The following is a 15,308-nucleotide window of genomic DNA, read 5'->3' as shown; positions in this document are numbered from 1 at the left end:
CAACCATTAGAAAAACTCAACATACCCAAGGAGAAAACTTCAACTCCTATGTTGCGAAGCTCTCTTGCAGGAATTTCTACATCATCTTGAGCTTTTCCATCAGTAATGACAATGGCTACTTTGGGAAAGCCTTTTCTTGCTCCAGCAGACTCAGTGAAGGTGTTTTGAACAAGGTAATCAATAGCCTCCCCTAAAACCAACATCACAAGTTGTGTCTTTTTAGACTTGTACGAATTAGGATTTAAAGCAAATTTGAACTATGAAATGAAATGCTGAATAAACATGTATGTGGGAAATCTGTACCTGTCATTGTGTTGCCACCTTTGTAAGGTATCCTCTTAATTGCATCAATAAGATCGCTTCTTCTGAAATACTGATTTAAATTGAACTCTGTTCTTGTATCTGAACTATACTGAACAACTCCAACTCTTGTCTTTTCTTCCCCAATGTCAAAAGCTGATACAAGGGCAACCATGAAGTCCAGAATATATCCAAAGTTACTTCTTCCTACACTCCATGAACCATCCACCAGGAAAACTAAATCTGTCATTGCACTTATGGAGCATCCTGGAACACAACAGAGAAAAAAGGAAAACCAACTCTATTAGCAAATGATCAATTTCATTCTTACAAATCAGTGAGAAATGTCTAATGTAAAGTTAGTAGGTAAAAGCCTAAGCAAACAGATATTTAAAAGATTCATCTAATCTGGGATATTTTGCTTGGAGAAATATTACATAAGTGAGCATCCATATGAATTTTCTAACAGCCATTATCAAAAAGGAGCTACTTTGAGACACCTTACATGCTAATCCACAAGATCTGTTATGCCACAACAGATAAAAATACCCATACAAAACTTTTGCAATAATTCGATGTTACAGAAAAAAATTATTTTGTTACCATTTGTGCCTTGCATCTTTATTTCCCCATTGTAGCTGCACAGGTTCTTCTGCAATCCTTTTATCCACAGTACAACACCTTTTGCTGATAGGACCAAGACACTCATGGACTTACTCAGGTCACTTGCATGAAGTCCCTAGTTTCAGTACCAACTTTGCACTTTAATCTTTCAGTGCAGGTTATCTTTCTATCACTAGTCCCTTCACAAGTTTTCTTAATTCTGCACAACTTTACAAGTTAACTTCTTGGTAGGTAGTACAGAAGCACAGTTTAACTTTGAGCTAGACTTCAGATAAGACAAATGTCAGATAAGTTGAAAAGCAAAGCACCTTACTTTGTAATTGAGCCTCAACCTTCTTTTCCTCTGGTATGCCTGGGCCACCTGTCTGAACTACACAAAACACAAAACAGAATGAATGGGAGAAAGAGGGTTAAATTTTTAAACATCAAAGAAATTAGAAGAAAAAAAAAAAGGAATTAGAGACATGCATCTAACAAGCCTCAGAACATGAAAACATAAATGCAGGTTCTGAATATACCACCTGCAATTACAGATTTGACAACATAGTATTCAGCATGACACAAAATACAGAAAATGTAAATATCTAAAAATCTTCTGTACTTGTACATCTTGTAGAGTTATTTCCTGAAAATTAACTGCAAGATGCCTAGAAGAAATACCAGTATTACCCCTCTCTAACACCTAGGGAAATTGGTAATTTTCCCATGGTTCTGCATGAAGCCTGAGATACAGAATGTGTCATAGAAAAAAGTCTGCTGTGCATTTTTATTTAATTAAATTTATTCTATGCTTTTTTGATTATTAATATAAATTATTTAAGCTTAAATTCCATATTTTAGTATGCATTTAGGTATATTGTGTCACATTTTATTATTATTTGATTAATATAGCTTGCTTTCTCACACAGGGTGCCAGTTCAATTTATTTGTTACTGAGATTATCTTCCCCTTGAATTCAGCAGATGAAATTTATTGGAAGTAGGTATAGCTCAAAAAATGTAGTGGCCTCCTGCCAAGAATTCTATAGAGGTTGGCAGACACTATATCCATGTTAGCATCCTTTGATCTCCTGCAAATTTTCTCTGATTCTACTAGGACCAATTGAAAAAGGCTGTTCAGACAGCTCCATCGAAGGAGAGTTCAGGTATGTGGAAATTTTGTTGGAGAACAAGATCAAAGCCAAGTTTTTTGAATAACCTCTCAGTTATCTTAACTGGCTTTCTAATTGTACTGCAGCTACTTACTTGTCAGCTGGCCAAAAACAGGCAGACTCTCCTCTCTGTTGTCATATGAAGCTATTGATACAATATACTCTACATCAGGTATAAGATCTGATATGACAGTGTGGGTAGTGCTAGGTGAAAGAGTAAATTCTTTAGTAGGTCCATCTGCAAGAAATATATATAACACTCAATGCAGCCTTAAAATCCAATAATATTAATAAGCGATTGTAAAACAAAATACAACAGGCAATCTCAAACCCAGTAATAATTTTAGACTGATACACTTTCTGTTTTCATGAAGTATAAATATTGAAACATGAAACTTTAGGCTAATATGATTTTTTTAATAGTGGAAAAAAATTGCTAAAGTGTTTAATAAATTCCAGGAAATTTGAAACTTGAAATGTGCATACAAAATGTACTATTATCTAACAAATCATGTCCTGTTCTGATTCAATATCACTTTTACACTGATTATTTCTCAAAGTGAAATAGAATAATGGCTGTCTTACACAGCATAATACAATTCTTGTACTTTAAGGTGAAAGCATAGAAGAGGAGCAGAGTGATGATTCTACCTTCTTTTTCCTCCTTGCAAAGCAAAGGCATCCAAAGCATGTTACTTTCAGTCCTGAAATGGTAAACACTAAGGCAAGAATAACTCTAGCTTGGAAGAATCAGTGTTTTTCCTGTATGCCCTTTGCTGCTACCCAGGCTTGATAACTAACTTCCAAAAGATTTTAATGGCTACTCTCATACCTAAGTTAGATATAGGCAAAAATAAACTCAACATTTCAAAACATGGATTCACATAAAAAATTTTCACACAACTCACCATTTGCTGGAACAACAGTTATTCTGTAACCCACTATTGCATCTGGTGGTCTTTTCCATGACATTTGAACATTATGTTCATCTATAATTGTAAAATTCAAGTCTGATGGTGGGTTAACTGCAAAAGATTTATACCAGGTAGATGTTTAAAATCTTGAGCAAGTTTTGGCAAATGAATAAATAAAACAAAGTTTAGCAAAGCTTACTAAAATTGTCTTTGCATAAATTTGTTTCCAACAAATATAAAGATATATTGTTGGAAAAAGAGTAAAATAAAAGCTGACAAAATATGACAAAACATCAAAGAGTATATGCATTACAGAGGACAGCACAGAACATATGTTTCTTGAGTTGCCAAGACATTCAAGAATGGCCAGCAAAATCAAGCACAATAGAAAACACATTTGGATACATGTACAATGAGTTCACAGATAATCACCACATATGCAAACATTTCACATAACGATTAAAGGAATTTTTTTACATGCTGGGTGCAATCCGTACAAGCATGCCAAATCACAACCTGCTTACAATATCATGAGATCATTTAGGATTTGGAGAACACAGTACTCTTCTTAATTAGACATCAAAGACCTGATCAGCTTTTTTAATATAGTCTCTGCATATGTCATTTTGTATCAATTTCACTGAATCTAGAAATGTGGCAGAGAAAATAAACTATTTAAAGAATACAGAAAAAGACTGGTCATCTAATGTTCATAAAACAATTTCTGTTAGGGTCTAGATAGGAATATACATGCAAAATGTATATCAGCAATAATGATACACTGATATATCATTATATTACAAAAATGTGGAGAACTCCACCCCTTTGTTCCTAGAAGCCACTAAAGTGACATACTTTGCATATTGCAACAAAGGATTTAGGAACTAAGGGAATAATAAATTACATTAGCAGTGGTTGCAATTTGCCAAAATATTTGAGCTGATGCGAAGTTCTCAAAAATAAAATTCTACCTGTTTACACCAGATTTCTGTACAATTTCAAAGGTGTAAACCGTTGTTTTTATGTTCCCTTTGCAGCAGGTGTACCCATACTAATAGCGGCATTTTAACATAAAATGCCAGTATGGTTCCAAACAACACAATGGTTAATTATGAAAAGACAACATCAAAATATATTTAAGGACATTTATTTTACAGAATTTATAGAAAACGGCAAAGAGGGCACCAGTGAACTGAACAAATGTCTGCAAATAAAACTTGTAGGAGCTGATGACAGAAGTAACTGAACAGTACAGAAAGAAATAGTTTACATACGCTAATTTGCAGCATCATGCATATGTAAATGATATGTTGATTATTGGATTTTTAGCTTCCCACAATGGACAAAGCCTCCATGTACAAGGTTCATTACACAAAGACATTTAATAAATATTTTATAATGATATTCTCTTTTTTAAATTGTCATGCTTATTCATGCAGTATTTTACTGACTCACTGTCAGTGCATGGTGTATTATATATTATTGTTTAAATAGGTCTACAAAGTAAGATTAGATCCAGCCATACTTTCCTTAACTACTAGTGAGAGAGTTTTGCAGGCATTTTAAAAAGACAGATCTTCTGTTTCATAGAAGATCTCCATCATATATCAGATTTCATATAAGATTTGAATCTAATTTTAAAAGCAGATAAAGTAGTAAATGCTAGAATGTTTAATTATGAAAAGACATTGTCCAATTACAAAAAGTAAAACTGAGCTAAAAATATATGACATTTTTTCCTTTTAATTTTCTGCAATTTCTGACAATAGGATAATATGGCTTTATAATACTGATACAATAGATAACACTAGTACTGAAGTAAATGTTATTTTTCCTGTTGTCCATACACAGGCAGTGAGATTAGACCATTAACCTACATGCACAGTTCATTCATCATTCAGTTTATGAATATCACAATGCTAGAGATGGCAGGGTAGTTACTTAGTATCAAAATCATGCAACATGTGTTAATAGTAAAATACATTTAGATGATAAGAATATCATTATAAAATATTGTTTCAGTAGCAATGGCTCAGGACAAATTTAATGCAAAGGCAGAGACAACTGACCTGAGCATGCTTTTAAAAAAATAATTCAGTACATGGAAAAAGTAGCACCACCAACCTTGCAAGTAAATTGGCATGTTGCAGCAGAGACTTTAGGCTTTAACTGCTGAAGGACAGCAGCAGCCCAGCTTGTTGATATCCAAATGACCGGATTCCAGATAAACTGAAAAAGCTGACTGTGAGGAAAAGTCTTTAGCATTTTAAAGGATATTTTTCTGTTTTATGAAAATTCAGATGTGGGTCTTGCCAGGTAAGAAGAATAGTACATTGACACATGAGTGATGTATCCATTCATCCAGATGATCATAAACAACAACATTGCAGGGGAACTTGAAAGTCCCCTTGTCCATCCCACGGTCAAGACAAGATTGGCCACCCAGTGTCATTCCTGACATGTTTTCATAGATCATTCTTAAAGACCTCCACTATTGTCAAGACTGACAGCTTCCCACAGAAATTACTCCAAAACCGCATTGCCTTTATCATCATAGTTATTTCTGACACCTAATTCCCATCTTCTTTGCTGTACTTTAAATCCATTCATTCTCAGCCTATGGCTGGCTTATCAAACTCAAGCACTGAATACTTTTCCCATAGAAAACCAAAAATGAATCTTGCTTGAATGAAAAAAAAAAGCTGTTTGGATTCAATGTCATCAAAATATCTTCCAGATGGCCTGCGAGCTTTTGATACTCAAATAGAATCTCCAAAACATCCATGGACCTTCACAGGGGTCAGATTTCACCCAAGTGAAACCAGCTGTGGGGTGAAGACCAAACCATGGTCATAAGACTGAGAGCAGTAAGCTGATCTGAAGTACAGAAAAATGTTTAGATGATAAAAACCTTATTGTGATAATAAAACAGGGCAACCGTTACTCCATCTCATTAAAATTCTTCTTCCAGAAGGGAATGCACCAGTGGAAAAATAATACATTTGCAATACTGAATCACACCAGAATCTAGGAAAAAATGCTCCTTGTTGTAGTAGTTTTCCCCTTTACAAGGACAAACCTTAAAACTTCACTCAACAAAATCTTATGTGTGAGTGCAGCTTCACTCCAGCAAGCAGTCTTGATGTCAGGCTACTTTCAGCAGTGAAGTTGCACTTATCCTTAGTGTAGTGACACTGCTGAACCTCTGTCCATCAAAATCCCTGCCAAACCTCTCAGTGACTTGTCAAGGTACAGGATCATGATCATAACGTGTCATGGTGTTGTAGTATTGCCACATACAGTGATCCAACTGCTGATGCACAGAAATGCGTGGTTCCCCTATGTGGTTTCCAGAGCAGCAAAAACGTATCCTGCTGTACAACAATCATGTTCCCACAGCACTAATTTTGACCACGCTTAGAACTGTGTTATGATAATTTCCTTAACTGGATCTTCTATATTATGCACCACAAAAGAAAAACAAAATAAAAAAATCAGAAACAAAAAAAAAAAAAAAAAGAGGGCAAAGCATCTTTCCCATGCTATTCAGGTCTTATATGTCTTATGTTAGCTTGTATTCACAGGAAATATAAAAATTTTACAGATTTTTGCAGATAACACAATGTGACTGCTAGAGGATCCCAATGAATGCCTTAACAAGACAGAAAAAAAAATGTAAATGGAATACCAAGTAATTTATATCTAGAAGCAGGTTTAAAAGTGATATAAGTTGGAAGTAGCTGCCATCCACAATCCCTATGTGAAATATATTTTGTGATTCCATCACTGGAAAGGGCACACTATAATTAGTATGTAAAATAATGTGTTGGTCCATGTTAAAATATCATACAGTCTACAGAAGCTGAAGAGTTCAGCCTTATCATCCCAGCGATAAGGCCTGCTGAGGCTGGAAGGTGCCAGAACTCTTCATTTGCTATTTTTTTCAGAAATGGCATGAATTTGGTAAAACTAACTAGGTCATGACCCCAGTTAAACTCCTCTGAAACCTGCATTGTCAATGTGACTAGAATGACCTACAGCCTAGAAATGTAGTAAAGAGCAGCTTCTAAAAAGAGCAGCTTCTCAGACTTGTTAGATATTCATTGCCAATCACAACAAAGAAACATTGCCATCTGTATCTTTGCATTTTTAAATTTTATGTATGCTTATGAAATTTATTCAAAATTGAAGATGCATAGCTCATAAATGTACTTTGAAAAAAAATTCATTTAAAATCTATATACCTATACAAACAAAGACATACATATCTCAACATGACCCATATATATATACACATTGTATGTATGGAATTTTACACATTTGTGCATATATATGCATATGTATGTGTATATGCACTTACACGTGCATGCATATTTTGCTTCTAATTAGCAGCAGGAAAAATATTAAGATGACTATATATCCTCATGTATATAAAAATTTCAATTCCACATGTCAATCTATATGGCTCTCTATTTAGGAGCTTTGAAATCAACAGCTGCTTTCTCAAAAGATACTGCCATCAAAAGATAATAAAATAATGATTCTACCAACAAGTTTCAAAACTTCAAAAGTTTCAGCTATCCCAAATCACCTCTGAATCATTCAGTCAATGAAAATTAATGTACTCAACACAGCTTTATTACAAGCCAAAAATTCTAATCTTCTGCAACTGCTGTGCTGCAATTATTTGTCACTTACTATACTGGGTGTCCTGGTAACAGATTTTTCACCAGACAAACTGTTTTATGCACAACACAGAGATACTACACCTGGATCAGTGATGCCCTCCTTCCCTACTTCCAGCTAGAAAACAGACTTTTCTTGGTCTGAACCAATTCCTGAAAAACTGAAAAGTCAGCACCTTCAGAAGCTCAGTTAGGCTACGCAAAACCAATTATTTCCTCATTTCTTTCCTGTGCCTTTAAAAGTCACTCTGTATTAAGACACATGATATGCTACAGAAGCCATGACAACATCACAGCAGTAACTTAAGGTTGTAATAAATAGATTCTTCACATGCCAATAAACTTGACTTAACTATGATTTGAATAAGAGCCCTTGGCTCTTTGTGATTACAGATGAAAAAAATACTGTAACAGAAAGAAATTCTGACATGTGGACAGACATGGAATATACTGGAGTATTGCTGTGGTGGACTAAAAAGGCACAAAACAACTTTAAGTATAAACAACTTTATGTTTAAGTATAAAATATAGAATCACACACAAGGAGTTTAAGCTGGGAGATATCAGAAGGATTGCAAAATAAAACAAGAATTTCACTGTAAAAGAAAAGAGTAAAAATGCTGAGCATGAAAATAGATTTGCTTCCTTGACCACTGTAAACAAACAACTTCCCCAGTGAAAGGGCATGAATGCATTTAGACTATATGCGGGCTTTCCCCCCTCTACTCCTACAGTGACTGCCCAACTAGAAACTCCTGTTCTGCTGTACCTATGTGGAAAAGCTCTAACACCATTACAGCAGCTCACTTCCTGCTCATTGCCAAGACCAGCAGAGCACAGCTCTCACAAAGGACTTCAGAGCAGCTGTGATGCTGATGAAGAACCAGTTTTGTACTGGAAAGTTCAGGAATCTATGGACAGCAGCATCAGATTAACTCCAGATCTGCTCCCAGGGGAGACTGAAAAATGAAAGCTGAAGGAGGGCAGAAAATAAAACTAAGCTTTTTCTGTCCTCTGCTCTCACCCCATCTTTACACATCATATCAAGAATCTTCATTACATTAAATGACCCTCTCCCTTATTCTCCTCTCACTTTTTCACCTCATCAAGTGTCTACCCACACCTTTAGGAAAGAAATTTTAAAATGCATGTCCTGTGAATGGTACATGGAGAGTCAAAAAAAAAACAAGAAAAGAGATACAGGACTGACTGACTGGTGAGGGAGGATAGCTTTGCCACAAAGTGATCTGAAATTTGGAAAAATAAGACCAAGGGACAAATGTTCACAGGAGAAAGTCAGTTGAGCAGACAGAATCTAAGTTGCAATGATACCCAAATAAAGTAAGTAAGGAAATAACTTGTTAAAATAAATAAGATGCAATTTACAAAACTACGCAAACTTGCAGCACAAAATTAAAACAGTGCAGAAAAATGATCAGTATAGTGCAAAAAAAAACCCCACTGTAAAAATCTCTATAAAAGCAGTTCCCATCAAAGCAAGTTCTAAGGCACTCCTAGTTTTGAACTTTCATTTTCAGCACCACTATTTCTCACTCTGTTTTCAGCACCACAATTTTTTGCCCTACACGTCCCTGCTCGTACTTCAAAACTCTGGAGCTAAGAGAATTTTCTCATAGAAACACGATCATTGATTTTATGTATCAAACATTTCTGAGTGCAAAGCAATGTTAGTTTTGTCCAAGAGCCCTCTACAACTCTCAAGATCAGGTTTTATCCGTTCTTTTGCTTGGCAATAGTGCATCCTCCAACATCTAATCAAGATCATCCAGCTATGTGTCAAGATTTGCTGTTATAACTCTGCTCCTCCAAATATATTTTTGTAGCTTGCTTTAACAGTACTAAAGCTGTGACTGGTTTAGTCTACACTATAGCTAAAGAAAGCACCTTCACTTACATTCAGTACTATGAATTCATGTACTCCATACATGTAATTCATAGTGCAGGACAACAGCAATATTACTCCAGCTCTAAGTGAGCTCCCTCCTAGGATGGGGAAGAATACCCAAACACATCCACTCCCTCTATCAGAACTGTACACTTTCTCTGCTTTCTCTGGCATGGCCGTCCTGCATTTCAAATGCAACTCTGAAATTACTTCAAATGGCCTTTTTCGGTTCCTTTGCCAATGGTAACACAGCATGAGAGGAAGGCAATGGACTGATTCTCTCCTAGGGGTGACCAGATGTTGCACTACTGGCAAAAATGCCATTTTTCCAGAAAGCCAGTGTATTGTACATCTGTATGTCCCAAGCAAACACTACTAATACTGCTTTGGGGGTCAAACACAGCAGAAGCATCTCTGACACCCCATGCTTTTTGAAGAGATCAGCCAAGGTGACCAGGTCCAGACAAGGGAGCTTGCGGCAGACCATGATTAGGGAATTTCTTTTGGTTCAAGACAGAAAGAGAAGGAAGGCCAAAAAAAAAAAAAAAAAAAAAAAAATATTATCAGTTGCTGGCTTCTGTTTGTTTCCAGTAAAACCAGGGGAGTTCACACCTACGATGGCGTCAAGTCCCAGAGGTCAGATCAAGTTTTTTCAGTGCAGGACGTTCAGCCTTTTTATTTCCCCTGGAAGACACTGCTGGCAGAAATGCCATGACTATGACCAAAAAGCCAAGCAGCTCACACTGAGGGCACAGGACACAGTTGCTGTTAATCCACTGTGGAGCAAATGCCAGGCCAGGCCATTTTGAGGCAAGTGTGGCAGTGAAGATGAATCTCCCCACATCTTCAGCTGGAGGCAAGATGCTGCCAGGGCTGACAGACTCCAGAGAGACTGCTCTGGGAGCTGAGGAGGAGAAGGAAAAGGAAAGCCTTTTCGGAGGTGACGGTATCACATGCATGCCACAGCAAGGCCTGGCCCAGCCTTCCCTTCAGCGGTGCCCGTGACACGTGTCACAGCACTGGCAGCACCTTCCCAGGCGCGTTTGCCGGGTCAGACCCACCACAGGAGCTGAGGCGTCCCTGAGGGAGGGCCCGGCCACCCCAAGGCTCGGCCGGGGGTCGCCCGGCCGGGCAGGGGAGGCCGATGCAGCGGCAGGCCGGTGGGGCAGGGGCGAGGCGTCCGGCTGGACAAAGCACACAGGCGCAGAGAGCCAGACTCTGTTGGAGCATTTTATTTCAAAGTTGCGGGTTGTTGAGTAGTATGTTTTCCGTTTCCTCTCTCAACATTACTAAAAGAGGCCAGAAACCAGCCCTTCTTGGTCCGTTCTGGGGGCAGAGGCACGTCCCCGGCAGGCCGGGCTGCTCGCCAGCGGCACTGGGCTCCTCGGGGCGCTGCGCCCGGGTGGCCGCAGCAGCTGGCCACGGCTCTGCGGGGTGGTGTGGACAGCACACCAGAGGGACAGAGACAGGGAGCTACGGTCCGGCTCATTAGCCGGGAGAAACAGAACACAGAAGGAGCTGGGCAAGGAAGGAGAGGCGTTTCTCTGAAGGAGAGAAAGAAAGAAGGTGAAGTATTCACACTCAAAAACAGAGAGGGAGAGAGCCAGTAGCTCAGGGCTGATTGGGAGATTTGCTGGTCAGCGGGGCAAGAGGGCAGGGAGGAGAAGGTTACCTTCAGCCTCGATGGAGGAGAGGAGGGTGGCTGCACACAGAGCAGCAACTGCGGAGCACAGCGCTGTCTTCATTTCTGCCCTTTCAGATCACAACAACATGAATGAATCTGCAATGATGGGGAAGGGAGGGAGGGGGAGAAACGAGAAGGAAATGATACATGTGGATTAAAGGACTGCGTGGGTGTATTCATGAAACATAAAAAAGACAAACCGTGGATTTCACTTTGTTCCCTTATCCCCAGCCCCCCACCCAAGGGACCAGGTTGAAACCTCTAGACTTGAAAGCTGTCCAAGACGACGAAAGATCTGCATGACTAACTGGAGAGTCTCGTCTGGCAATAATGTGCCTTTTGTTGCTGAACCCTTTCCAATCACAGTAAGCACATGAAGCTTTAAGCTAGTTGGGGTTAATTTGACCAGGGAAGTGCAGTGAAGATCTGTGCCTCCACAGAGGCAGGAGCCAGAAGGGAGCTCCATGACTTCATCGCTGAATGTGATGATAGCTAATTCAGAGGTCATTCCTGCTTTGGATCAACTAAATGTCTCTTTCAGCTGGGGATTTTAATCGGCTCCTTTTTCATAACTGTTGAACCACTTAGTTAGCTTTGTTTTACCAGTCTCAAGGCAGTTTGGAAACTGTAATAAAACTTTTTTGAGGGGTTCTGCCTACAATTGCACTATTCTTCATTTTGTGAAAGTCTAAAATAGGTTATACAGAAGTGTGTGTAACACACATCTGAAATTTGACACGTCTGTCTAGCCATGATGTTTCAACATCTGATAATTCATTTACATGTCCTGAGAGAAAATATATTTAAAAATACACTATATAAAGCTGACAGGCATAAGTCTTACAATCACTGCAGGTTGAATAGCAAAAGAAGTGGGATTAGGCCAAGTTAGCTCTTAATTGCAAGCAGCCATACCTTCATAACTATATGCTCTAGTTCATGTAAAATTACTGCCAATTACTACAGCAAAACTTCCAAATTATTTCTTTGTCTAAGTAAAGTCTAATATGAACCTACATATGCATGTAAGTGTTTCTATTGTTTCAGATTTTCTATCTCAAGAAGTAGGAAGGTGGCAATTTGTATGAATAAAGTAATTCATGCATCATATATCATAATTAGGCTGGGGGAAAGAGAATTCCAAAAGCAATTAGGCAGCAGATTTTATCAAGAATGTTCCAAGAGCAAAACAAAGGAAGAATACATAAATCATTAGTCCACAGAAAAAAACTGAAAGGGAAAACAATATTCTTCTACCATCTAAAGAACTACCCAGCAACGCACATTTGGTGGGAAGACACTACAGAGAGCCAGGAATTTCCCAGTTACTGACACTGAGCTTAATAGGCTTCATTTGAGCAGCTGTATATACTTGCCTTAGCCAAACATCTTAACTGCACATGAAAATACAAAAAGCCTAACGAAAATCTGAGCAAAGGTTTCAGTCTAATGGCAGTTCCAGTGGCTAAACAGAAGAGCAGTATTGACCATAATGACACTAACACAAGTTAGTATTAAAATGCTCTGAAAGCTCCAAAATCGTATCACTGCTCTGCGTGGGAAACGGCTGCCCCTGGGCAGATCTACAGCATCCTGCAGTGAGTTTAAGGATCGCCTAAATTCAACCGAAAAGGACATTTTGCCCTGATAATGTCGTGCGAGCTCTGACTGCCATCTTTCGATCATTTTGAAAAGCAGCAGAAATTAATCATCTCACAAAGGCATCTAGGAATTCTCCAGTGCTGCAGGTCTACCATTCCTGACACACGTTTTTGTTTCATGAAATACACCACCTCAGCCAAAGCATTCGTTTGCTAGCCTAGAAACGCTGTTTCCTTCTCGCGAATTTAGGTGTGTGAAAGAAGCCCTGGAGGCAGCAGAGGACACCTCCTGGCTCAACAGGGTCAGAACAGACTTCGCGTCAGGACTAAAGGTTTTCTCATTGATCTTTAGAGACCACTTAGAAAAAGTCAAACCTGAGCTTTCACAGTGCCAGTCCCATCTCAGGCTAATTCAACCGACAAAAGCTTAGCCAAAGTATTTCTAAACCACACAGTGCACGATAATTAACACTTTCAAGAAGAAGAAAACTAACGTAAACAGAAAAAAAAAGAAAAAAAAAAAAAAAAAACACGCAGGAAAAGCCCACTACCTATCAAAGCTGGAAGCAGGATAAAGCATCACCGGCAGCTGCACACACAAGGGAGGGAAGCGAGAGCTCCTGCCAAAGCCGCAGCGGTAGCATGCCTGCAGGCGCCCTGGGCGCTGACAGCAGGCTCCGCCTGGAGCCTCCGGCCGCCGGGAGCCTCCGTCTCCGGGACAGCACCGCCCCTGCCCGCATTTCTGCCCAGGCACCCTTCCGCCGGCAGCGCTGGGGGCCGGCATCCCGCCGGGCTCCGCCGTGCCTTTCTTTCCCCGGGCTGACAGCCAGCAGCCCCGGGGCGCTCTGCCCCAGCCTCTCCGCCCGCCCGGCCGCACGCCGGCAGCCGGCTCTGACATGCCCAACGCGCGCACACACGCTCCTTCCTAATCCCGCGTCAGCTTCCAGCCCGAGGTGCCTTGGAAGGGGCTGCGTGCCTGGTGCGTGCGGACAGAGCGGGACACGGGGGTCGGCGGCGGGACGGGCGGGGGACCCCGCTCCTGCGCGGGCACACACAGACCTTCCAGCGCGGCCGCAGGGTGCCTGGGTCGGTGACGGGACAGCTCCTCCGGTGATGACTCCGGTGGTGCCAGCAGCGGCGGGAGCCGCAGCCGTCGGACCTGGGTAAAGGGAGCAGGATAAAGGATGAAGCTCCGGGAGCACCTTGTGGAGGGAGCAGCAAGCAGCAGCAGCGGCGAAGGAGGAGCAGCAGCAGCGGCAACAGTGAGCGCAGAGGAGGCGTCTCGATTACTGTAGCTCCCGATGCGAGGGGTCTGTCTGGGAAGACTTGCCTTCTCCAAGTGGGAAGAGCCTCTTCTCAATCTGCTACTTAATAGAGGGCTGTTCCCAACTCTCAATTTACCCTCGTAAGCGGTTACGAAACTTCAGGGAAGGTGGACTGCTGCCACCGGGTGATATATGCGCTGCTGTGCTCCAGCAAGGAAGGGGATCCACTTCTGGAAACTGGCGCATACCTCCGCGCATTCCTGCGGCATGAGACGGGAGCCGCGGCGGCAGCGCGCCCATAGGCAGGGGCCCGGCTCGCCGCCCCCTCCCTCCCTCCCCCCCAGGCTTCCCAAATGGGGAGGACACGGGAGGGCAGTGGAAAAATTGAGTCTTCGGGCAGGCTTCGACGGACGGCGGCGCGGAGGGTGTCCCCGGGCTGGGGCTTCCACGCGGCCCCCGCCGCCCCCGCGGAGGACCCGAGGCTGGGATGATCCCAGCACAGTCTTGCAGAGACCTGCGGGCACTCCCGGTGGCGCGGCCGGGAGCCTTGAGGGCAAAGGTGATACTAATCATTGTGACACGGTTCAGGTGTGTCTGGCCTCAAAGCTATGCAGCCATACATACATTAAACCTGCATTAAATACACACTCCCCGCGGCAGCCCTCCGCCACATGGGAGTTTTACTTCGAGCACAGAGTGCCGCCGGCGCCGTGATCAGTCTGCGGCGGGGCGGGCTGAGGGACGGGGCGCACGGCCGCACCGACCCTCCCTCGGACCCCGCGGAAAATCCGCGCCCATAGCCCATGTCTGAAATTCTGTGCTTTCAGGGACTTCACCTTCCAAAATCGGGTAATCCGCTGGGGGACAGGCTCCGCGAGGGTCTCCCATCACTCACTCCTGGGAGCCTGCCCGGGTCACCCGACGTGTCCTGGCCTCGGCAGCGCGCCGTGCCAGAGAGTGACACGGCGAAATAGCCGGGCCCTTCTCTGCCCGAGGGCCCAAACCGAGCATCCGAGGGGGCCCCGCGCCAGCAGCGGGGCTGCTCCCACACCCGTGGGGAACGGCATCCCCGGCAATGCTCGCGGTCCTCCGGGACTCCTTCGAGCTAACATACGGGATGTCACCGTCCCCTCGGAGCGGGTGCACAAATTCGGGACGCGGAACAGAGATGACGAGGAG

At 41.9% G+C, this 15,308-nt stretch overlaps 1 protein-coding gene across 1 annotated transcript in view; it reads right to left on the bottom strand.

The window, feature by feature from the left end:
- The window catches only part of COL12A1 (collagen type XII alpha 1 chain), a 98,121-nt gene extending 83,696 nt beyond the window's left edge, over positions 1–14,425 (bottom strand). The window contains exons 1-7 of the mRNA XM_021553745.3: positions 13,924–14,425; positions 11,252–11,359; positions 2,983–3,099; positions 2,169–2,312; positions 1,238–1,294; positions 304–567; positions 26–190 (exon numbers count right to left, since the gene is read on the bottom strand). Of these exons, the coding sequence (XP_021409420.2) occupies positions 26–190; positions 304–567; positions 1,238–1,294; positions 2,169–2,312; positions 2,983–3,099; positions 11,252–11,324 (820 nt within the window). The 5' untranslated portion in view covers positions 11,325–11,359; positions 13,924–14,425. The remainder of the gene's footprint in view (positions 1–25; positions 191–303; positions 568–1,237; positions 1,295–2,168; positions 2,313–2,982; positions 3,100–11,251; positions 11,360–13,923) is intronic.
- Between the last annotated feature and the right edge of the window lie 883 nt (positions 14,426–15,308).

This window comes from Lonchura striata, chromosome 3 (genome assembly GCF_046129695.1).
Source record: "Lonchura striata isolate bLonStr1 chromosome 3, bLonStr1.mat, whole genome shotgun sequence".
NCBI lineage: Eukaryota > Metazoa > Chordata > Aves > Passeriformes > Estrildidae > Lonchura > Lonchura striata.
This window is presented reverse-complemented; position numbering and strand designations above follow the sequence as displayed.